The sequence below is a fragment of the Varroa destructor genome, unplaced genomic scaffold (assembly GCF_002443255.2).
Source record: "Varroa destructor unplaced genomic scaffold, Vdes_3.0 BEIS01000007.1, whole genome shotgun sequence".
NCBI classification, from domain to species: Eukaryota; Metazoa; Arthropoda; class Arachnida; order Mesostigmata; family Varroidae; genus Varroa; species Varroa destructor.
Window position 1 is genome coordinate 1,481,527 of NW_019211460.1, and position 25,882 is coordinate 1,507,408.

General features: G+C 39.1%; 1 protein-coding gene across 4 annotated transcripts; it reads right to left on the reverse strand.

The window, feature by feature from the left end:
* Positions 1 to 410: 410 nt before the first annotated feature.
* Positions 411 to 25,851, reverse strand: Nedd4 (E3 ubiquitin-protein ligase Nedd4). Of its 4 annotated transcripts, none has more exons than XM_086975508.1 (15): positions 25,363 to 25,851; positions 24,470 to 25,010; positions 21,684 to 21,750; positions 13,282 to 13,557; positions 11,828 to 12,002; positions 11,092 to 11,507; positions 7,890 to 8,229; positions 6,112 to 6,613; positions 5,684 to 5,874; positions 5,305 to 5,441; positions 4,690 to 4,997; positions 4,327 to 4,504; positions 3,832 to 4,089; positions 3,041 to 3,293; positions 411 to 2,867 (listed from the first exon to the last, which is right to left on the reverse strand). In XM_086975508.1, the coding sequence occupies exons 2-15, from the start codon at positions 24,478 to 24,480 to the stop codon at positions 2,692 to 2,694; spliced, it is 3,288 nt and encodes a 1,095-aa protein (XP_086831634.1). In that variant the 5' UTR covers positions 24,481 to 25,010; positions 25,363 to 25,851; the 3' UTR covers positions 411 to 2,691. The 4 variants fall into 4 exon arrangements, with proteins under 4 accessions (XP_086831634.1, XP_022669152.1, XP_022669154.1 ...); XM_022813417.2 differs by having other exon boundaries at positions 25,245 to 25,851; XM_022813419.2 differs by lacking the exon at positions 21,684 to 21,750 and having other exon boundaries at positions 24,470 to 25,851.
* Between the last annotated feature and the right edge of the window lie 31 nt (positions 25,852 to 25,882).

Sequence of the window (25,882 nt, forward strand, 5' to 3'; positions counted from 1 at the left end):
CAATGAACATTCGCCATTGTGAACGTACAGAGCGGTTTCACGCTCTTCTTAGCTTCTGTCGTTTCGTCCCTACTAAAAGATAAGCTCAGCGAGACGACGCGAAAATGGTCACCTACTGCAAATCACATTCAACAAGTATGCAGTAATGGTACCCAACAAGAAAAAGCCTAAAAATTGTTGTTTCCTACACAACCCAACACATAATAGTAATAGTAGAACGACTGTCTAGGACCGATTAAGTCATCAGCTGCGTTTTCAAATTTCCATGCAAAGCTGTAATAATAAAGAGTATTCGTCAAACAGTTTTCTAGAAAATATAATTCTCCAGACAACATTGCACGTTTATGTAACATCATAAAGAATCGAGCACTATTACGTATAATATAATGTATTGATTATAATTATGCACATAATTTATTCAATAATATTTATTTATTGTATAATAATTGAGTAAACGGTGATTGTTTTTGTGGCTTATTCGTACATTCTTCTGTTTGTGTTTTGTATGTTTTCTGTCTTCAATATGACTGTTTAAGTAACCACATGAGCCTAAAATGGAGACTCTTGTCGTATATAGCATACCCTATCCCAGTAGCAGTATAGATTATTGCGCTCACATTATTTCCTGATAGTTCTTTCATAATTCAACTAAGCCTTGCTCATGTATGCGATCTATACTTGATTTTGATCGAACCTTTCGTTGGAATATATATCTTGATATATAATGTTATGTACGTGATCACGTCACATTTTTAAGGTCACGTCGTTCACATATGTTTTTTAAATCATAGAATCTTTTCTTGCTTTTGTAATTAATGTTAGATTAAGTATTACTGAATTACTGTTCACCTCGTTTGTTGTTCCGCAACTTGCGCCTACCTTGTTCTTATTGAGCTGGTAAATTAGCATGTAAAAAGTGACAACAATGTGTTTTTCAACAACATCACTTATAGAAGGTGTATGGATGTCTCTTCTGTGGACGTGATGGCCACAAGTGATAGAGAAGATATGGCCAATACCAATGCATCATATCCACGTCATTTCCCCATACCGCTGGACCTCGATTTCCAGAAAAGCTTATCGTTGACACTCGACGAGGAAGACATATATTGCTGTCTCTTGTCATCCTTCAGCACCTAATGCCCCCAAATGCTGCACTTCTATAATCATGTAATCACAAAGTCATCGTTATTTTCTGAGTATACATCCGAATTTCAACTCCACATGAATTTCAAATGGTAACATACAGATGGCCTGAAAGCAATCATATGCAAAGATCTTTATGTGTCGGTATTTCTGTTCATCATAAGGTCATAGACTAATGTGGCTCCCTCTTTCCTGTACATGTCATTTTACTTCCGGTGTCCGGAGTTCAAAGCCAGTCCTCGCTCAATAACAAAGTAGAGACTCTTCGGCTTGCTAACGTTGTCCCAATAGAGGAGAAATTCCGCTATTCTTCTTTTTCATCACTTTAACTTTTTCGTTTTGCTTACATTTCCGATTTATTCGATGTTTGTACCTAAACGACTCGCGTTCAGTTTTTGCCCCATATTCTTCAGACTTTCCGACTCTAACGACGGGTGACAAAAAACCACAAATTAAGCAGAACCAATGAGCAACAACGACTTGGGGCATGCATTGTCAATAATAGTTGAAAAAAAAAATCAGGCTTTGCTCATAAAAGCTCGATTGGTTAGTGTGGATCTCCAGCGCTGCCACTCAACTTCTGGCACTTTCGTCAAATGTACTTTTCAGGTCGAGTAAAATTAGGTGATACTTACTATTTTCAAACTTACTGTGTCTCCATCAAAGTTGCGATCTTGTTTGTGCAACGATGATGATTGTTATTATTATCAAAATTGTACCCTGAGACTCATCACTGTTTAATCGAGACCCAGCAGTTGATTCGTCAACTGATACCCGTGGTATTATTATTATCCAATATTTATCGTCAATATTATTATATCCGGTTATTAATAACACTGTGTTGTTCGTTTTATATCGATATCGTCGTCGATTCGTTTCCCGATAATAACTAAAATCTGCGTTTGCCTTGACTGTCGGTCATTTCCGATTATCTGATTTATCTCTTTATATTTTTTATATATTAAACTTTTTATATTTGCTAGATGTAGATATATGTAGGCTTCGCTTTCAACGAAGAGAACATATTATTATTATTATTATTATTATATCCTATTCTTAGTATCACTTTTGATTGACGTTTCGATATTTTCGGTCTTTCCGACTCGTTCAATGATTGCTTGCGATGATCAATTTGACTCAAAGGTCTAATTGTTAAAAATCAGTTGTTCTCGATTAAAATAAACAAAACAACTGCGTGATATACTTACGAAAATTGATATACATTTTGCTCGAATGAAGTCTTTCTTCATATGTGATTATCATTTTCCATATACAAAATAAAATGGTGCGCACTTAATATGTTTTCATATTTCGTATATTTAGCAACGAGCATTCACCAATACCGACTATTGTTTTTTTTACCAACTAACGACCACAGAAGAGCCACTGAAAAGCTGATTTCCGTTAACCATATACAGTAGAAACATGTAATATATATATATATAAACTATTTATCATTTTACAATGACAAGTTTGACTTCAGTTGATACTATAGGCAGACAATGCTTTCGCTTAATGAGACATGTTGGCTGGTAGTAGACGATTCTAGTCAACTCCTCCAAAAGATTCAGATCCCTCGATGGCTTTGATGAGTTTGTCGCGCAGTTCCTGATAGCTTTCGTACGGAGGCAAGTCTATGCGATTGAAACACGTATGCGAGCGAGGTAGATTTGAGCTGTTTCCCCATTTCTCAATCGTAAATTGCTGCGGACCGTTCGATCCTGGGAAATCAGTTTATACCACGCATAGGTTTACTTCAGTGGTTCACATATAGCTACCCATATGATTTTGACCTAGGCACTCCGTTCAATCATTATTTGCATGTTTCAATCAATAATTCCGTGAGGCACTAGTAACTTTAGAACAAACTTGCAAATGTTTGCTTAGTGATTACCTTGCAATTCTTTAAATCCATTCATAGGCAGACGAGATGTTCCGGTAACAAACTGCAGAAGGCGAGCTCGCATTTCGTTGTCGAAAGAAAGCACCAGTCTCCAAAACCACTGGATCACCAATTGGTTTGGATGATACCCACCTTTGTATAGGGTATTGACATGCCAATCTCGTACATCGATTTTTCCTATGCCACACATCAGCAGCTCAAGTTCACTTTCATCGAACACCTTTAACAGCTGCAGTGGAACCACCTGCAATAGTCCGAGGATGTATCAAGACGAAGCAGAGTCAGTATGTCGTTCAGGAGCGTAATAACAGTAATGAATTTATTATACGACAGCAGTGATTTACACAAGAAGTAACAAATACCTATTATGCAGGCGAGTATTATATTTGCTTAGACGTATCTTATGAAACCTTTCGCTTAGAAAATTTGTAAAATTATTTTGTGTTTTTACGCAGTAAGTGGTGATGGCGATGTGTTCGATAGGTACTTAAAAGTTGTTATTATGTTGCGTTTGAACCATGTACTCGCTTGATGCCACTGAAGGTAAAACACTCGGTCACCTTCATGTTAACCTATGAAAATGTAAGTATCGCCAAATTTATAAAGTACTTCGATATAGCCTCGGAGCGAGTGTACAAGCGTTAAAAGTGGGTTAACAAAAATTTTACTACTAATGATACTGTTTTTGTGGCGGCGCAACACAGAAGTATAAAAATGAATGCAATATTCGTTTAAATTTATAATAGAAGTTTCGGCTTGGTGAGCGGTGAATGTGCCCTGACCTCGTTGAATCCTTCGAGGAATGCATTCATCTGCGGCTGTATCCTCGATACAAAGCGCCAGCTGATGACGAGATCAATGTACTCAGCTTTGTTGGCTTGCGTAACACGCTCCGAGGATCCACCGGGCTTCAGTTCTCGCTCCTGAGTCTGACCGAAAAGGTCTTCGTCAACAGAAAACCGAAGGTCCAGCTCTTCTGGGTCGTTGTCTTGTATCCACATAAGTGATCGGAAGTATTCTGTGTCGACACTCTCCATATCCTGCAACACCAGAGATTCACATCACATTGATGTTAATGATAAATATTCTTATTTATCTATTATTAAATGAGTGATGAATATAAATTAACGATAAATATAAATTTCTGTGGAGCTATTCAAAATGTAGTTTTGAGTACGGCTTGATTACGCTAGCAGTTTATTCATTTGGCCGCTTAGATTTGGCATGAAAGCTATCGATCAGCTATTGCATTTCAGTACTTCTACCTCAATACTTACCTTTAATACGATGTTTTTGCCCAGCATCATCTTATAGAAGGGCCGAATGAAAAAGGCTTCAAGAAGTTTGCCATGGTAAACAGCCATACCGGCAATTCTTCCCACAAACTTGAAGTATGGTATGTGGTTCTCGTTGCACACGCCGGACATTGGATTAACTTGAAGCGTATAGTTATCCCTATGGTCACAGGATAACAGGAAATTAAATGTGTTGTTCTAGATGATTATACCAAAAAGACAGCAGTATGTCTTTGTACAAGAAGAAAGCCTTATTACTAGGAGCCCACTGTATAAGGCATCTATTTTATTTAATTGGACAGTCCTATATATTAGTAGAATAATTTTCTACACATTGATACTTACGCGGCTGAATACTCGAATAGGCCGTAATAGGGATTAAACATTTCCTTCGAAAGTAAACAGAAGAACTCTCTTGAGGCCCCACCATAATCTAAGACTTCTTCTGAGTCGAACTCGACCCAAAGTTTCGTTCGCAGTAACTCAGTCTTCGTCACGGATGACACTTGCATATAAGCATCTTCGAATATATTTGACCGGGTCACACGTAGTTCGAGTTTGGCATGGCCGCCTGAAGGTGTTGTTGGAGGCTTGGGTAGCTTCGATTTGAAATACTCATATTTACGTTTGTAGTCGCGTGAATACGGAACAGCCTGACATAAGCCATTATTGGGGTGATATAGATGTTTTATTAGTCATCAAATTATGACGCTTTATTAATTGACATCGAGAATTATAGGAAACTTCTTTGCCAATGAGTGCTACTTTCCAAAGAAAAGCGTCAATACTGCAAGTATTGTTGTTAGTAGTTATTCATTGAGTGATATTTAAATATCTTCTGCTTGTAACCCTGTACCGTATCTATATGATACTGTTCTCGCAAAAAGTAATTTCCACTAAAGGAAAAAATCGCTCGAAATATACGCTCACACATACACATACACAAAGGCATCAACATACCGGTCCAGCCAACTCGGGATTATTAAATCGTGGGTCTTCCCATTGAGTTCGCCTGTTCGAATGATCGATGAAGAAGATTCGACCATCGGTGTGGATTCGTTCCTCCCAGCCATCAGGAAGAGGACCTAATTCGTCCACTAAAACAAGGTACAAAAAATACGCCTGTCAAGTACATCGCTCTTAATTTAATAATTAATATATATATAAATAGCTATTAATTAAGGCTAGCAAGTATGCTGTAGCTTGTAAACAGATGAATATAGACCTATAAAATAGTTTAGCTTAATTAATTTACTCCACAAAGGACTAATCGAAAACATGATAGCGAAAGTTTTTATCTCAAACGACTTTTATTCAGTTTTTCTTATCTCTACTTTACCTGAAGCAGACGCATGCTGTTTTTCGTTGAGCGTAAGCGTGCTACCGGTGGTACTACCTTGACCCTTCGGTGCCCCTGAGGGACTGGCAATATGCGAAGGTTTACCTGTTCGAGGGTCTGTCCAGGTTGTAGTTTTTGTATTGTGATCGATGAAGAAAACACGGCCATTAGGGGCGACCTGTAGGCTCCACCTAGAAAACAACGCACATGACCGTATTCAATAATAGTGGTAGACAGCGACGCGTTATATCGCTGCTTCATATTTTTCCAATTGTATAATGTCCAGCTCCCTACCTACGTTGAATCATAATTAAAAACGAGGTTATTGTCCAGTTAATTTCATCGTAGTCATAGTTAAGTAGCACCTCATAGCACTTGTTACAGACAGGTTCGAGAAACAACAGCTCTAACCAGGTGAGTTAACTTACCCAGCAGGTAATCCGTTAGTATCAAGCTGTGCTTGTTGCCAGCCAGCCGACTGATCCAAAGTGAGTCTTCCCTCTTGTGAGATATGCACTCTTTGCTGACATCCGACTCTATTTTGTAGAGACCCTGCCGACCCAGCTCGAGCACCTGGCGACTGCGTAGGTCTTACTGATCTGACGGGGCTTCCACTTTGGTATGACAGCTCAGGTGACCTGGCTAAACCCTCATGTCGCCGTGCTGAGAGAGAACTGACATTGCTATCGACTATGTCTAAAATCGCCCCAGACCGAGCACTATCCTCATCTCCATGTGAAGCACCGGCTGAGCCGACGGGGATTTCTGATCCCTGTGAAGATCTTAGCGATTTTCCGGAACTTCCATTTCCCTCCGGGGGTTCCAACGATAGCCCAGCTAACCCAAAGTCCCCATGACTAGGCGAACTCACTTGTCCTCCAGCCGATGACGCAGTTGAGATACCGCCGGCTTCTCCGTTTGCACCTCCGCCTAATAAACAGCCTCGCAATTTAAGCACATAAACGGAGTAACATAGGAAAACGATTATGAGAAAAAAATATAACTATATTTTACCCTGCGTTGCCAAATGAAAAATAAGGATTTATAATCGATTTTACCATTTCGGTAATTAGCACTCTGGATCCAAAGCATAACGCAACCTTCGTACCTTTTTACTTACTTAGGTAGCATATAGTACCTACGTATATACCATGGGAAAGTGAAACTCATGGAGCCAGTACGATACACGAAAACTGATATTTCATTCAATTGTGTAAATGGCACGAAACTAATTTGGACTTATTCGAATTTGATTTTTTTTGTTTTTTTTATTGTTGGAATCTATTGTAATTGGAAAAAATTTTTCCAAATTGGAAAAGTTTGAACATGAGGAGGCCCCACGACACATCTAATACTATGTCGTGTGACAGACAATGCTACTTAAAATTTGCTGAGTAATCTATCATTATAGGCTATAAATAACCGTAAGTTTTATTTGCTCCGGTTATTAATATGCACAATTATATAAGATAGCACATCTTATAGGGAACGCTTTGATTTGTACAAAAATATTGAAATTTACAAGATGGTGAAACATTTCCATGTTCCAGACAACAGGGCCCAACATGGCGCTATAGAAAAAAACCTGTTCTTTGTACTCAGCATACGGGTAAAACTCACGTTGAGCACGGTTTAATTGATTTTCATTTGAATTTAACAGGTGGTAGCAGATCTACGTTACACACTAAATAATAATAAATCGCAAGCATAGCAGGAACAGGGCGTGCTTGCTAGCCTCACAATGTGTATTTAGCCGAAAGCAATTTCAAGAGGGCAAACTGCAACTTCCGTTGGCCACTTCAAAAAGCAGGCAATTGATACAAGAGAGAAACATTGCATTAATAACTTTTGTCATATTTAACAATGACCCGCAAGTTGTCAACTAACTGAGGTAATAGTTGACAACTTGCGGGTAACAGTTGGTAATGAGAAAATGACGGCTGTGATAAAAATGAGATGCTAGGGCTACTCAATAAGAATAAATAAAGTAATCTCTCGTTGATTAAGAGATTCTGGCTGTCTGGCTTTATTTTTGTGCTTTCGAAGGGACTTCAAAGGTCACGCTCCACTTCCTATGAGTTGTTTGGGGGCCGTGTAAAGAAAGTAAAGCACATTGTATCTAAAGTACTGCAATGATTGAAGGTCGGCAATTGTGGCGGTCATACTTTGAGCGATTTAAATTGCTGAGAACGCGAACAGCTTTTACCTGCCCCACTGCTGTCTAAAGTCTGTCTGAAAGTTCCTATCGATCCTCTGTGGCGGCCTATTTCGTCGTGGCCTCGACTGTTCTGCAGTTCGGCTGGCACAGAGCTGCTACTAGCTCTGCTCATAGCACTTTCACCACCGCAGTTCTGGGACTCGGTCTGTGCGGCTGAATTATCCGTTGCCTCGTGTAAAGTAGGCCGACGCCACTGGGTATACCTCAAAATGTGATTGACGTAATAATTGCGTCCATTGGCGTCCATTCGCTCTTCCCAGCCGGGCGGCAATGGGCCCTGCACCGAATTTCGGCTGATTATTTCCCAAGTCGAATCCACGCTAGCTTGCTATAGAGTCAAAGTAGAAACGAAGTCGAACAAAAAAATTAGCGAACGCACTTTTCCAATGCTTGGTAACTGTGCACTCGGCTGGAAAGCAACGGTTTTGCTCTTAGCAACAAAAAAATTCCTAGAGATTTCTAAAGGATACTTATCAACCTGATCTAGAATCTGTTGCACCGAATAGATCTGTAGCAGTGAAATTCGGCACGGTTCATACGACGAATACACACCCATGTGTTATCAATGTGAGAAGCTGCGTATTTTGTAGATGGTATATTTCATCGGGCGTGTATTACAGTTAGCATTTGATCTGTCTACGCCCTATTACACAACGAAGGATAGGGCTTAGTCTCTTCGAGGTATTTAATTATGGCCAATTGGGTCGACAGTCATTGCCGCAGAGTAAGCGTAGTCAATCGATCATGAATCTGATAGAGGCTTTTACTGACGCCGGTAAAAACTACGAAATGAGGCTAGTTAGGTTAGATATAAGAAAAACCGCCTGCTTTCAACATAAGTCTTCCTTTGGTATAATGTGTGTTTAGCTACGATGTTAGCGGTGCGATCCTCTCGCCGCCACATTAAATTGAAGCTCAAGAACAACTCTCAGTTATTTAACACGTAGCTCACGACTAACCTACCTGTCTAATTTATTAAATAATATAGTTATCGTGAGTATGCCTCGTGTCACGAAATACGTTGTTGTCAAAAAAATAACGTCCAAAAGATGCCTGTCGCCAATGATGAATAGTAAATCAGGTAAGAACGACGACATCCATAAATCACAACTCGCACATAGTTCGCTACATCGAAAGGGAAAAGACCCACTGAGATTGCCGGGCCAACAACGTTCGGACGGATGTGGCAGCCGGTCTAGTCATCTCAGAAAACGTCAACTTTTTCCGGCGGACAAGCGTTCGTTTGTGTTATGTAATATTTATGCTGGTATGCTACGGGTAGGGTGGATGATATGGGCAGGATAAGAGCACAGAATGTGTTTACTGATAGTTTACCAGCGCGGAAAATACAGCCGCAGCTACTATAAATATTACATTCAAACAAATTTTTCTAGCGCTAATAGAAGATAACTGCTCGGGTGGGAGTGCCAATGCTGTCAGGCTAAGGAGGATGAATGGCGAAAGGATTACAAAAGAAAAAAAAATATCTAATCTCATGTAACGTCGTCACTATCTGGAAAGTCGAGCTACTAATGTGGATAACATTAAACATCTCATGCAAAATGGAAGGAGGCTCAAATCATTAAGAACAGGGCAGTCGAGTGGGTTATCCATATTCTTTTTCATATCGTACTAGAAATTGCCAAGTGAATTTGCAAGAAGTAGTAAAGTGGTATATGCAAAAGGTGCACATAGGCCATGATATCACTTCTTTGTGTTATTTCGGAATATCTGCCAGTGAGCAGGCGTGATAAGAGACGGCATTGTGACACAGATATGTAAATACATGCTAAATATCATCACGTACATATACAAACAAGTGCGAATTTAGAAAAAAGCGGAGAAACAACTTGTAGCTAGGTAAAACTATGGTTAGAAGATCGATGGACAACGTAATGGCATATTGCCCTTTTTGATATCGGCACGATTTTGAGTCTACATGCTACCTTAAACCATTTTACCAATCTTATCAATCCGAGGACCCACATTAACTTTATGATTCCAAATCTGTAATAGTTTGAATCAATGAACAGCGCACTCCCATAGATAGAACAAAACACCCTAACCGAACCTACTTCGCTAGTAGAGCAGTTACGTGAAGAACAAATACAGAGTGCGAGTATCCGTCTTCTTCATGGGTAGTCGAATAGAGCGTCTTATTTTGCCGCAGGACTTTACTGAGATATTAAACGGCTAATATCCTTGCATTCTGCTAAGCCCTCGACGCGCTTAAAATAATAGGCCCAAAACAGAAAAGAAATGCACAGCCAATGACGATAAATAAAGCAGACGCTTATGCTGCTTAACCGTCGGGGGAGCTCCCCCTCTTTAACGGCGCATTGCATAAGGTCGCGATGTCTGTTTATCATTTAAAATTATGATATCAGTGAGTATTAGTGACGGCATCATGAAATATATAGCAGGAAAAACTCGAAGGCGAGCTTTTGCACTACGCACAAGGTAGCAACGTTAATTCGTTAACAAATAGACACGTTTCGGACATTTATGAGCTAGAGAATGCTATTCGTAAGTTACGATACAATATGCGTATAAAAATGTGACTTTAACGTTAATTACTATATTGTATATGACTGTCTAAAATGTACAAATGATTTTTCTTTCGCACGGTGGCAATTTGAAATCAATTTTTCTATTTCAAAAATAACGGTGGTGCCTAATACGTTCCCGCTAGCGAATACCACTGTATACATGATATAATGAAGCTGGATATTTGATTACGCAAACATCGCATAATATATTGGTAGATACTACGATGACCATAGCAGAAAAGCACATTATTCAATACCATTCAGCCCTTTTAGGCTATTGACCAACAACAACTGTCCAGTAACGACTACCATGTCTTTTGACCAAACCTGTATGTCGAGCGGTATCGTGACACTAAACGCAATGTCCTTTATTCTGGCAATAGTTCTATATTCCAAAAGGGACATTAAATACTCGTCATTCATTCACCATTCCTCGAAATACTAAAGGACAGTCTGTATTACGGGCAACCGTTCAATAGTTTGCTGTTGTGCTTCTCCCACCTGCGCTATAAACATTATCACAGCTGGTATCTAACCAACGACACCCAGTTGTTATGTTAGTTAGAAGATCGATGACCGACCTACGAACTGGGCATGACAAAAACGCCTAGACAAATGGCAGGCACTTAAAAGACATTTACCCTTGAAGATTCGTTTGGATCTTGATTTTCGCTCGTTATCTCGTCTCCTTGCTCACAGCTTACGACATGATGATGGTGGTGATAATTGTGGTCGTCGCGTGCGACCTCGTCTCGGAGACTGTCGATTCTTACATCTTCGATCCTCAGATCCACCTGCTCGGCATCCGCTTGCCGATCGGCGATCAGATTGTTATTGTTGTTATTGTTAATACCGTCCCCTCTTCCGACATTCTGCTGTTGAACGAGTTGCGCGTTTCCGTGGATCGCGTTTTGTCCGTCCACTGGACCTAGATTATGTGCTGTATTCTGTCTTTCACCATCGCAAAGGTAATAATGAACTAACTGTACGTGACCCCGGACGCGGCTTTTTTGGCTTCGTGGTCGTAGAATGTAGTGTTTGGGTACGGTGTCTACACCTAATTATATAAAAAAGTATTTTTAATCATCGAATCATAAAAAAACGTCTACTTTACATTCATAACAAAACTTTTTCTAATAAGTCTTTTACTGGAAACTTGAAGCTCATTAGATATAACATCTGTCTTCTCGTTGAATGATTATTACTCTAGACACGATAAGTTGTTCCGTGGACACCTACTGAACTAAAAATAACATTTCGACAAGTGTTCGAGCATTCCACGTACTCAATACGATCGACTGAATCTATATCGGTGTCAGATACATAAGGATAACAATTATCGGCGTGTTTATGACAACTCATAGCTATTACTCAAACCTATAGTTGGCAAGGGCAGCTCTACAAGGCCGAGAAAGTCATCCCTCGTAAGTCGATTCTCATCAAACACTTCTACCAGCACTTTGTGCCGAACCGGTGAAACAATCAATCGAAATTCCTCATCCCACTGCGGATTAAGCGTGCGTTTTTTGGTCTGTGTATACAGCGCGGTAACCTGTAAATAAATTTAAATCCGAGTGTACAACGCGGGTTATTACGGGTGCTCGGTTTAACTAGCACTTGGAGTAGAATATGTATAGACAAGACATGATGATACAACGACGTTTTATAGCTGATTATGATTTAAGTTCAATACCCGACGTACCTCGTGTCGGCTACGTCCGAGCAAAATTGTGTTCTTTTCAAACATGCCGCACCTGCATGAATTCGTTCATGTAATAGCCGAGAACTGAATGAGTTATATTATATACATAGATGTTATACATGGGCCAGGTATAATTAAACCATTTCACTTATAGTTGACTGTCGTATTGGTGGATACATGCGTAGGTATGTGTTGAATGATGTACACGTGTTTACAGAAAAATGATGCAATCTGGTCGCCCGTACTAATGTGGTAGATATAGGTAGTAAAGTAATTACTAAAGAGGCATGTAGTTTGATCTAGCAGTGTTACGTGGGACAGATCGACGAAAGCATAATGTTGCCTCAGCCAATTAAATATCCTGAGTTGGATATAGATGAAAACGTAGTTAAACGGTCGTTGAATGTCACGATACGTGAAACACATTCGCATAAGCTCCGCCCTTGATTGTTGGCTTTCCAAATCTCTTATGACGACAAGAGAAACACCTGACTTCTAAGTGATCAGGATACTGTGTGTGGAACCCTGCAGGACGAGTAATAGTATGTTCGTAATATAGTAGGTCACGAAGATCGAGAACGGCTCACAGGTTGTCGGCGACACAACTAGACATCGGCCTCCATTTCCAGACTACTATATACAGAGCAGGTAAAACAAAACATGGCTGTAATAAACTAGGACATTTGGTGCGAACCATTTCAAGTGCCATCTCTTTAATTATCTCCCTGTTGTAGTGCCATGACATTGAAAAATTAGCTATTTATTGGGTGCTTCCATTTTACGGTACAACTGCAAGACAACGATCCGATAATTGGTGCACACTTTCAATCCGAAACATTATGTGCTTCGTTGCCCGTTTAAAAGTATTAAATTAAAGACACTCATTTAAAAAAAAAAAAAACTATTTTACTTCCTCTCATTGTGTACACAGTGGATTCACAACGTGATTTGAATCCATAAGCAACTTTCGTAGCCACTTAAGAGCTACGGCAGGGATCGGCTAGAGCGTCAAATGAAACCGTCCTGCCTGCGTAAGGACAAAATTAGTCACATAAAGTGACCGTGGAACCGTTTCACAAGCGCGGTAAATCCATAACACAAAAGATGAGGAAGTCTGCGGTACGCTAACCTGTTGCTCATTGAGGAGAACGGAGATGCGAACGTATGGATCAGACGTGCCAAAAATATCTTTTTTGGCGAGATTGAAGCCCCGAAGCACCTGTATGACTAGGGTTCGTTCGATGTCGTCCCATACGATAGCCGGCTTCGATGCCCCCGACGAGCCGGGTTCCGCAGAAGTTTCCACCGTGCCAAACGAATTTGCGCCGCTGTTTGGACTCGTTGGGGTCGAGTTCCCCACAGCAGCACCAGCTAAAATCGGAGCTTCTACGCCCCGTGGCCAGACCTAAAAGGAAGAAAAAACATCAAAGCAGCGTTAAGAAGAGTCCCCTAGCTTTACCGCAGCGTGCATATCGATCGGTCAGAGTAAATTAGATATGGACGCGTACATTTCAAGTCTCTATCGATCTAGCAAGACATTGTATTATTAAAGCTTCCAAAATGGTCGTTTGCACCATAGCGTAAACACAACTCACTACAGCTAGATAAAAATTATATTGTAGCTCACTGACCAGAGGTGACTTTCGAATCGGTGCATCTGTCCCATTATACTTCCCTTTAGACAATGTCTAATTACTACTACTACTAGGCTAAATTCAGTGTAAGTTGGAATAATAGGAATAAAAGCTTGTAACACGCATGGCAAAAATGTTGGCCTCATATAGTCACTTGTTTGAATAGTAGCGGGGTCAGATTGAATGGCGTAAATGTTAAAATGTTTATTTATCATCATTTCTATTATCGTCCAAAATCGTCGATAAACTAAAGCATGCGTCTACGTAGCTACATGCGATTAACTAAACGCTGCATCCAGCTCGCGTTACTCTTCACCTCTATTGGATGCAGCTCTTTTTATAATGCATAGAACGGAAGCTGACCAGTTGTTTCTTTTCAAATCCCCTGTTCGGTTCCTCCTGCGGCTAAATAATGATAGTGTTATTGCTTCATTATACAAATTCAGTCTATTTTCTCGATGTAGCTGGCTGTGATTCACAAACGATGATAATGCCAAAGTCTCTCGACACAATCATAATTCCTATACAGATATCTAATCATAACGATCGTAGCAATCTCTGCTTCTCCGCTAAAAACGAATTAGATTTAAAATCAACCTACAGGTGCGCAATAACAAGAAAAATAACAACCGTACTCACCACTTTTGTAATCCACTGTTTCGAAAAACTATTTCAATTGCTGAAATATTATATCATATAAAGTAGAAATGCACGTCTAATCAATAGGAACGCGTCTAGGTTTTTGATGGATTGCCGTTTTTTATTTTATACCAAGTTGATTTGAAATCTATGCGAACTTTTTATATTTCGCAAACACAAATGCGGCTGTGAAATTATTTTCCGTTATGCTCAATGGTATCATCACATTGGTTGACATTTTTAATCTATATTTGATTGTTAACAGTCAAACGCATTACTCGTGTTTTTGCTTAACGATATTTGTTTGTGACAAGAATAGAACAATTAACATTTTAAAAAATGAATGCAGTGTAACGTCACAATGCACATGCTGAATATCCTTTACAAATAAAACAAGCATTTGTTTATGAAATGAGCAAGTTGAAGACAGCGAGCGCCCTCGACGACCCAGCGCATCAACGTCCGTTTCCATCGTGAAAAACCAACCAAATCTTTATTAAAAACCTCCAGATTCTCATCAGAGAAATTGCTGATAATGTTGGAATATCATCCAGCTCACACGATAACTTTTCTATGTTTTGGGCGTATAACGAGCAGCTGTAAATTTTATCTCAGAATCGTTGAATTTTGACCAAAAACAGTGCCTAATCAACCGTGCTCAGGAACTGTTAACTTAATCAACGAAATTCAAATTTGCTCAGAAAGTCATAACTGGTACGGAAACATGGGAGGGTATGAATGTGACACTGAAATTAAGGTGTAACAGTCCCTCCATCGAAGGTTTCTGAAGACAAAGCCGAAAAATGCTTGCCAAGTTCGATCGTATGTGAACATTTCTTCGTAGTGTGTTATTCGATTTTAACGGCATAGCTTATCACACGTTTTGGCCGCCAAGTCGGATCATCAATGAAGGAGGCTACCCAAAAGTTTTATACCGATTGCGTAAAGCAATCAGAAGAAAACAACCGGATTTGTGGACAAACAATTCTTGGTAATTGTATTACGATAATGCACCTACAAACGCTTCATTCGTTGTCCGTGAATTTTTGGCACAGAGGAACAGCATACCAATGTCTCAGACTTCTTATTTGCCGGTACTGGCTCCTTGCGATTTCCTGTTATTTTCCAAGCTAAAAAAATCCTTAAAAAGATGATGTTTTAATAATGTCGACGAAATTAAGTCAGAATTGCAGAGGGAGCCAAAATCTATTTCAAAAATCGCATGTTTCTAGGCCGTAAAAAGAGCTGGCGCAAGTGTGTGTTGTCGCGTGAAAAGCACTTCGAAGAAGAAAAAGTGATATTAACGAACAAATGTTTTTTATAATAAAAATAAGATTCCAAATATTTTTTCATCAGATTTCGTATATTATGCAGCATATAAGAATGGCCATCAACGACACTATGTTGTGTACACCTAACTAAAAACATCGACATATTCTGTTCTGATTTCACAGCGCTTCCCTTGACCGCTTTCTAATACCTCATTTTTATTATTGCTTTTAATATTACTACGAATAGAGGCTCGAGGCGTTAAAAACTACACATCGATTAGAACGAAAAGGTGCTTCTCAAATAGCTTATCATGCCACTTTGCATAAAAGAAACATAGACCAGCACATCTTTCACGGCCCATATGCACTCTCAACGATGTTCAACGCGCATGCGTGCATAATGTTTGTCGGTTGTGCTTGTTTCAAGGCTACAATATGCTATTTGCTTTCAAAAAATGTCTACCTCCAGTTTAGGTTTTAGTTCAGGAGCGCCACGCAGCATGCCGTCACTTGGGGTCTTGCTTGTGCATACACAACCTTCTTTTTTAAAATCAAAATGAACAGCGTCTGTGCTAATGTCTAATCATGCTAAAGACATTCACCGCTCAGTATTTCGTGCAATGCTGCTCTTATCTTTTCTCACGAATATGTAGTAACATGAATGCATAAAACAGAAATCCAGGTTTCATTACCTCATCAGACGGGAGAAAATACCAAATACGATTAGCTTTTTTTTGCAAATATTTTTGGGAACTATTAGATTAACAATATTAATGATGATGATTATCAGCTGTCTATTACCAATCAATTTTTATCTTCTGCTCTCCAACAGTAGTCAATGGAACAATGATCAATCATATTTAATGTAAATTATCATTTCGAAATCACAAAACAGGTGGCGCAACCTCAAATAAATAATTTGTTTTTCCATAACAAAGGTATAAAATATCCTTTCTAGCTTGGATGGTCGTAATTTCTCTGTTGTTCATACTAAATATGAAACTATTGGCTTAAAAACATTTAAACTCTGGTTGAGCATTAGACACATTTCTTGCTGCCTAATCTTCATTTCGATTTTCATTCAACATAACAATCCTTGATGTCATTTAAATTACTGAATTAACGTTTCCAATGTTTTTTTTTGAGTTCTGCTTGTGTTTCTTTCTGATGATACAGAAAAAGTGTCCTGGAATATGTGCCTCAGTATCCTTACAAACTGCTGAAGCTCTGCCTTTATTTTTTCCTGATGATATAACCGCAACTTTAAAAAAAAAAGACATTTTTAAACGCTCGCTTTCTTTGTGACACTGTCCAATTGAAAGGCTACACATTTCATTCACACGTTTAAATAATAGAATTCTCAATATATTTCAAAATATCTGAATACCAGTAAACTCTCACGCCTTATTTGCAGCCATTGATTATTATACATGGTTGGCAAGCCTTTATAAAAGCCCCGATAAAAGCATCATTTGGTCTTTCATCCCAAGATTACGTTTATACTTGACGCTGCATGCAACTTACGTGGCAGCGCTATCTTGCACTACATAAATAATGAATCTCTGAAACCCGTTTCACACCACCTACGTAGGATTTCAATACAAAATGATCTAAAGGTTGCACTTAAGCTCCGCCATAAGTTTATTCGGCATAAAACGCTTGTTATTGACGCACGCTTCTTGCAAGAAATTGACTGATTCTGTAAAATCTGCTATACAAAAATTCTTTTCGAAATAGAAGGCCCTTTGCTATGCTTTTCTCTAATTAGCAATTTATTTGCAATATTCCAAAAACAAGCTGTTACGCTTTGCTCCTATTCTCATTATGTTCGAAATGGCAAAAAGATCAAACAATATAGATTTATCCAACACTGGCGTCACCCCAGACGAAAACCAAAAACAGATCTTTTATTATAAAATTGACCGCTAGGTAAACTGTTGCTCTTTCGCGAATGAATGTCCTCTATTCAGCACCACTGCGCATAAAATAGATTTACCGGTTTAATAGCTTTATTATCTTCTTATATCGAGCTAAAGTTGCATTCAAAATGGCCGAGTTCAAGTATACGTCGCTAACAAGGCAAATACTGTGTCGTCTTTCGTGGGTTATCTCTCGTAGCGTAGCCGACGTTTAAAAGTGGTCGTAGTTTACCAGCGGAACTCGTTGGCGATGAGAATAGAAGCTAAGGCAGTGCAGTGGTGTTGTGTGCCTAACAGATGACTATTATAGCGATAACCTTGAACTTTGTCCTCAAAACGAAGTAGCAAATGCACTTAGGAAAAGAAAGTACATTTAGCGCACTAATATATTTATGTTGCCACAGGGTCCAGTGAACGTCCTTTCGATAGTCACAGCAATCTTGGCCCAATCATATATTACAAGAGCGTACATGACGAATGTTCAGGCCAGCTGCCGCTTCGAATATATTCTAGATGAATTTGTTGAATAACAGCAGAATCGCGAGTATTAATGGGCTTAAATAAAATAGAGGAATTGTCAAAGAGCGTAAGATAACTGTGCTATTAGACTAAGATCACATTTGAAAAATATAATTACAAATAGTGCCCTTATTATAACAAATCTTGGGAATAGTATGGCGTTAATGATTCGGCACTCTTGCAGAATAAGTTCAATACTTCGCATCAGCGAAAGTATAAATCTCTTAGGGCGGGTTTCTCACCCCAATACATTTAAATTACTTGAGATCCGCTTGGTATTTGCTTACGGTTTCTGCCTTATTGTGTATCTTAAATTGAACGAATTGATAATGGCAGACATTGAGGTAGCTTGAAACGTAGAGACACGTCAGACGGTTTTTATTCGAATCTGGACGCTTACAGACTTCGCTTTTTTGTTCTGCTGAAGGCCGACTACTTGGCGCAATGCTTAAGTAAAGCAACTCTAATTTATAAGGAGAAAGGCGCATCTTAATTGAGAATATTACTCATGCACTCCTTCTAAAATCGTATCTAAGCAAAGCAAATATTTCAAGACAGTCTTTTGCATGTGTCGGAGGTGTCATTTTCGACGTTTATATTTATTGAATGTAACCATCATTTACTTGAATTACAGCTTCGATTCGGGGCGCAAACCAATTTTAATATATTTCATTTTCCACCAGCAAGTAATTTTTTAGTCGCAGTAGTGCGTCAAGTGAGATCTGTAGATGTAAACCCGTTAAAGTGTCGCTCAGATACGCTCCATGAAAACTAAAGTTTGGGCTAAGAGCTATAAAGGTCTTTAAATACCCAATTCAAGGATTCTGACCTTCGATTGTTTTCGATTTCCTGAACAGGCCAAAAGTCCCAAAAATGCTAGCGCTTAGAACCGCCAAGAAGTTCAATAGGTACTAAAAAGCGCAAGAAGTGTTAAGAAAAACACTAGAACCTATCTTGACGATTCAATCAATATTTGATATTCTTCTTTTTGAACGGACACTTAATTTTGTAGCAAAAACCCGAATATACTAAAAAGTGCTTTTCGCACCATTCTCGTGAATTTTTGAATTGCTCGGGTTTTTCAGAAATCGCATGAAAACTGGTAATAACGTAGGCCGCTGATTTTGGCGAAAAAGGAGATTTTTAATTTTTGTAATGCTCGTCCAGCGCAAAAGGACTGTACAATACCTACTCTTTACTTAAATTCTGAAAACGGCATAGAGTTTTCACCAAGTTTGTTGTTTTGTACTAGAAAAAACTAGCTTTCGGCTAGAACCAGAAGTAGCGGATGAACGCATGCCCATTACGAGAAATAGCCCGCCAAATATTTTCCAATTTGAACGCAATATCCTGCATATATGAGTTGGAAACCGTTAGTTCAGCATTAGGCAAAGTTAGCCATTCTCCAAGAAACGTGTGACGCCCTATATAGATCTCCTGCAGGACAAAGACAAACAGAACCTGCCTTTATCTTTTACATAGTCTGCCTAACCGACGTTCTACATCGAAACAAAGGAAAGCTTCCGCCGCAAAGTAAAATGAAAATCTAAGAACATATTTCATACAAGCTCTATCTCTCTATCGATGGAAAGCTTGTAGCTTCTCATGATGACTACTTAACCTTTTGGAAAAAACCCAAGCCGACGCCTTTATTTGATCAAAGTTGATAGAAAAACAATGCCAGCAGTGGCCACATGTTCGCAAAATAAATTTCGTGTTCATGACGTACATGGGTTTGTGGGTCAAGCTCTGTACTAAAGCATGCTTGTATAACACTCACGTGAAGAAACAGAATAACCTTAATAATTACAATATATTGACGCCATGGCGATGAAAACTGATAACGTAACTACCGACCGAGTTCGAAGTACATTCACAAAATATTTACTGCAGAAGTTTAATTCAGAAATCCCTCGATTTTTATAGAAACCCCCATCCACGAGAAAACAGCGGCAGCGGCAAAGGAAAGTTATAAGCATCAGTAATCGTTGCTCGATGAAACTAACGTCACATATATGCAAGCATGAAATTCAGTTTCGGTCGATATAGCCTGCTTAATGGAATAAGTCCTCATAGTTAATGCGGCCATTTGTATAGGTCGGCAGCATCGATCGTACGTCTACGAGAAGGAGCTTAAGCAAACGCCCCTTTGTAGCGTAGGGCCGACGTCAGTATAACCTGAGCGAACGGCAAAACTGCTTCGTCCCGCCGCAACAGCAGCAATAACCACACAACATCAAATGAATCCTACTCAAGGACTATACTTCGTGGGCTGCTCTCACTCTGTCACTTTAACATGCATATATATATATATATATATATATATATATACAGAGAAAGAGGGAGAGAAAGATTACGCAAGTGCACACACAAACACGGCACAACTGCCCTCTTTGCTCCGTATCATAGATGTCCCAGCCGAGCTACTACTGCCCTTAGGCAGGTCGAATAGATTGACTCGAACAATATCGAATAGAATTACCATCTGCATTAAGTATAGGTTCAGGAGATTTCGGCTTCAGGAAGAAACAGAAATTGCTATACCCGTATGCATAATGTCAATTGAAATCGATTGTCAGAGTAATAAAATATAAGTAGTACCTATGAGAGAACGACACAGTGGTCTATCAACTGGGTTTTTACAAGCAGAGATCTTCAACTTTTTTAGCCCCGATTATATAATGTTACTCTTTGCTTATATTACCTTTGCAAATATTGTAGTTGTCATTGCTTTCAAAGGAGCATTCCGATTTCACCATCTACATTTTTCTTAAGATAGAACACCGGGCTGGCGTTGGGGTCTAATCGACACTGTACACATAAAAAAAACGGCCTCTGATCATATTGCCCACGATTCACCCCAATGAATACTGCTTGTAGATGGACAATTCGACATACTGTAAAGGATCATTTTACTAATGGTAAACGACACCGATGCGGATGCATTTATTCCGCACACTTAATACAAAAGTACAGTTAAAAAATAAGTGTTTAATCCGATGTCGGCCGCCTGATGTCGTTTTCTGTCTGCAAAGCGTTAGATAAATAATTCGAGTTAACAGACTGACCATCATGGCATTCGTACATCAAACATTTCAATAATTCCCAATGACCATGCAACTTCCGTACGTCTACGAAGGACGATAATTAATACTAAAGCTTTCTCTTAAAATCGTCTATGTTAATTACCAAATTAGAACTCACTACTGTTATCATGAGCACAAATGGTAACATCATCGCTCATAACAAAAATGAAGCGTCTCACGCATAACAACATGCCGTATGAATGCGGTTGTCCTCATTTTTTGTAGACTTAAAGCCCTTGTAATGTCAACTGGATAAACAGACAAGGATTGTAATTGTCTTAATGCGCTTTTTTGGCTGCACAGGTTACTTTAAAGTCTTTTTTTATCAGGATGAACATGATCCTATTAGTGGGAAACGTGAAGGTGAAAAAAATTGTCGAGAGTACAAGGAGCATAGGCGGGGGCTGTAAAAGCGACCATGCAACACATGCAGGTACTTCTGTAGGAGGTTTTCAAGACCTACCTCGATAGACCTTTCGTTTTCGACAAGTAGCTTACGTCCTTTTAGACGAGGAGCTGTATCCAACTGCCTGAAAGATCACAGAGGTACGTCGATTGAAAATAAAGCGTGTCTAACCTAATCCAATCTTGTCAAACTTATTTCCACCCATAATAATCAATTACATAATAGGAACCCATGGATAGAGCAGTTTATACTAATGATATGGTGAGAGATGTGAGATGCCTGTTTAATAGGCTAATATAAGAAATTATTAAATTAAGATAATTTACCTAGTCTAAGGATACTAATATTATTTCGTGCTAATGTCCTATCGCTATAAAAAAGAATAAAAAAGTATATTTTATTGCAAGCAATTGATGCGACAATAATCGTTCAAACTGTGCAAATTATTTCTCAAGTTCTGCAACTGAAGGTACATATTAGAGACAACTGCGGACTTAAGTCACTCGCCATAGAAAGAATAAAAAGCAGCTTGCTTATCAATGTTATTGTTGTTAGCATGAGAGCACGTCTCGCGCTTTAGCTGGAAAATATAATCGTCGTTAGTCGTACGGTTTTCCTCACACTACCCTGGCAGATCGGGAGCTAACAGGGCACAGATTATGTGCCACTCGTTCGCAACGGGTTAATTTCGTTACTATTGCCTCGTTCTGTCATGACTAAATGGTGAGCAAATAAACGGTTAAACCTACTTTGAGTAATCTGATGTTCATCTGGATACCACTAAACGTAAATGTATGTTTTATTTTTGTCGACAACGTTACTTACCAATAAGATTACTGTAAAGTTCGTAAAAAGCTCACGGAAAGCAAAACTTCTACCAGTCAGACGACACCCACAGCTTGTCGCTCTCTACGCAAATACGACGGCATCATAAATGGATCTTTTATCTCCGGTTGATATCTGCCTCGAACATTTATAACCAGCATTTCCAAACCGTATGCAAAATTTCATTCGAAGTGTATTTGTATCACTGTCAGTTACTTAAGTCTTACTTTTTATACATTGCATTACACAGAAGTTAGAAAAAAAGAATAAGGCATTAGAAAAATCTAAAACAGTGTCACAAACTTTAAAACCCCACTTGTCGCATTGCATAAAACAACAATGTCATTTTTAGAAATTTTTCACAAGACTTTTCACTGTTTATATTGTAGCATGATATAAAAAAAGCCTGCACGGCGTAAGTAAATAAAGCGTGTATTTTCTTTTGATACATTTGATTACATGCATCTTTTGATAAAAATTGTTTCAGGAATAGAGCATTTCGCCAGTTCGTTGAAATTTACTTTTGACGGCTATCGCAGAAAGCAGTACGCTGGTTTGACAATATGTTAACTTTACATCGAAAATATGTGAACTCAGGATAAATATTGAATTGATCTGAAATTACCACATGTTATAGTAACGTTAAAAAATAATGAAAAAACCTTTTGACTAGGAAGTCTTATTATCAAATCAAGCCGTTGCTTTTCTCTCTAACAACCAGTTACGTTCTACTTAGTATGTTAAAATATATTGTCTTTTCAAAACCTATAACATTACTCTTTTCTACAAACTATACACCAAATCCGTCTACTGACGCGACCCAGGTATCTAGAATTGAATCGCTTTGAACACAGCGAGATAGTATATTTTTTAAGCTAATTAAATATAAGGAATAGCAGACTTTCCAAGGTTCCCAAGTTCTTTGCTATGACACCAAACACATCAATCGATCTCTTGAACGTGTGCGTAGGACATCAAACTGAATTTTTAAACATAACATATATATATAATCCACCTATACCACGAGCTCGTTTTTTCCAATATAAACAATGCATGAGAATGATGCGACAGAGCACTTGGATCTCTTTTTATTCGAAGTACTGTCACAGTTTTTCAGTCTCTGAAGGAATGTCAAAGCAAATTATCATATATAGACTTCATAACAATTACACCTATAGAGGACATATTGGCATGAGATGCGTTCCAAAAGTTGTTACCTAGTTTAACTAATCTTAGGTGCTGCATGCAGTTCGTGTGGATAATGGAATGGGGTTTTACAGATTGGGAAGTTGTTTCGGCTTATATATCAAAACGATCCTTTGTCGCAAAAGTTGTCGTCAATTACGCGATCTATTAGGCTGAAAACCTTACCTCCTATGTATCTTATACAAAAGAGGGACCAAGTGACTTGCTTTTGACATTCAGTCATGTATGTAAAGCTGCTCGTATCGTGGCTTCTTTTTCTAAATTAGTTTTTCTAGTAGATATCAATGTATATGGTATCCCAACAGAATTTTTCCATTAGGACCCTTTTTCTTCATCCTGCTATGATTCTCATTGCTCTTATTCGTTATTATTTAAACTTTCATTTAGTTGAACATATAGCGTGCGAACAATAGAATTAGCACGTAAATATAATTATTTATTACGTGTATCTATAAATTATTACGTGTATCTATAAAAACAAGTACTTTTTTCCTGAATGGTGTTAAACATCTTGTTATGTCTAAAAACCCGCCTAGAAGTACCAGCAAGTAAAGCCACAGATTTAATTTCACCCTATCTATGAGTAAGCTAGTTGTGTGCTAAAATAATGTTTCGTAAAACTAGGTAAAAGAAATTAATAAGTTTTATCTTCAAATGACGATATGCGGCAGTAAAAATTTACCTACGTTAACAGGTTTCTTTTTCTGTATGTCGTATATTGACGTGAGTCATAGCATAGATTGAGCCCATTGAAACGGTCATTTTGTTATATACTAAAAAGTCTGCCAGTAAAGTTTCTATTGCAGCCTTACCTCCAAGGCATCCATAGACGCCATTGTCATTGTAGCAGCTCGATGTTGTCATCGCAGATGTCTCATGGCGAATATTATCAGAGTCTATCTGTTACAAATTCCTTTTCAACGAATAGAGAGGCAGCGTTCTACACAGAAACAGTATCAGGAGTAGGACATTCAAATAGCACACACGTAATCATAGATGGGTTGTCTGCACGTTGATAGAAAAGTGCGATTTCACATTCAGTGCTGTTGTTGCCGCAGATCTACGGTGATTTTAATCTACGGCGACTTCGATTTCCTTGAGACCGTTCAAGCAAGTCCGACACGTCCTTTATTGCCTTGCTGTATGTACATCCCTCAACACCTTCGTATATTACACTTCTAGATCACTCTATAGAACACATATGCAACACTCGACGGCATAGTAGGCCTCCTCATTTATTCCAGAGCGGATGTATATTCACTACTTTCTATCACCGTGATAATATGAACCTCGTTCATTTGTGACTTTGCCTGTTTGGGAAAAAACGGGATAGCAAAGCGAAATGGAAGGCGCCTGAAACGGTTAAATTTGACTTTAGGATGCGCCGAATCTTGTTGACAGCTTTTTATTCTCGGCAGCTAAGGAACGTTCCTATCCGTTAAGTCAAATAACGAACAACTACCCCCCTCCCCCCTCCCCCCCCCGAACAAGCTACGTGAATTCTGGCCACCTCTACTGTCCACGGTAACTGAAAACCTCTCGGTCACACACAAATGTCAACAAGAAGGCAGACCCAGCAGCACGTACTCAACGACTCCTCGAATAGCTGTTCCTGTTTTGTATAAGAAGGAGAATTGGGCAGGTGTCCTTAGTCCCGAAGACAACTCAAACTGTGCCCACTTGCAATGAGCAAAAGTACACTCACTTTGCGACATCCACAACAGGTTAACAGGTTAGGGATACACTCACGAAGTGCAAGTCCTTTCCGATGTTGTTGCAACGTTAAGGGCAATCAACCTGAAGCTACTCCCAGCACCTGTCTAGATATCGAAAGCACTCTTCTTTCTTTTGAGAGAGAGGTCCTACGAAGCGGGAATGCTTACACTGGCAACAACACGAATCAACGCTATAATAAAGATATAATCATAACAGTACCGAGAACAAGAACAACTAGAAGAAATGTAAGCTAGTGTTAAATCGTCCGCACCCGTCACAACACCGTCTGTTCTCTTAGCGCTACTCAACCTGGCTTCTACTGCTGCGCCAGCTACCATCATCAGCACCGCCGTGATATTGATGTTATTGATGCTATTCCTTGCACTACTGCTGCTGCTGCCTTTTCCTGTCTATGCTGACGTCTCGTTCTCTCATTGCAGCAATTTGTGGAAGAAACATTCGAGTGTTTTCGTCGTGCTCGTGTCGTCTGCTGTGTTGTTGCGAGAGCG

Coding starts and splice junctions, on each gene's coding strand:
- Nedd4 (XM_086975508.1), bottom strand. Junction 12,003..13,281: donor TTCTCCTCAATGAGCAACAG/GTTAGCGTACCG, acceptor ATTTATTTACAG/GTTACCGCGCTGTATACACA. Junction 2,868..3,040: donor TGGATTTAAAGAATTGCAAG/GTAATCACTAAG, acceptor CTGATTTCCCAG/GATCGAACGGTCCGCAGCAA.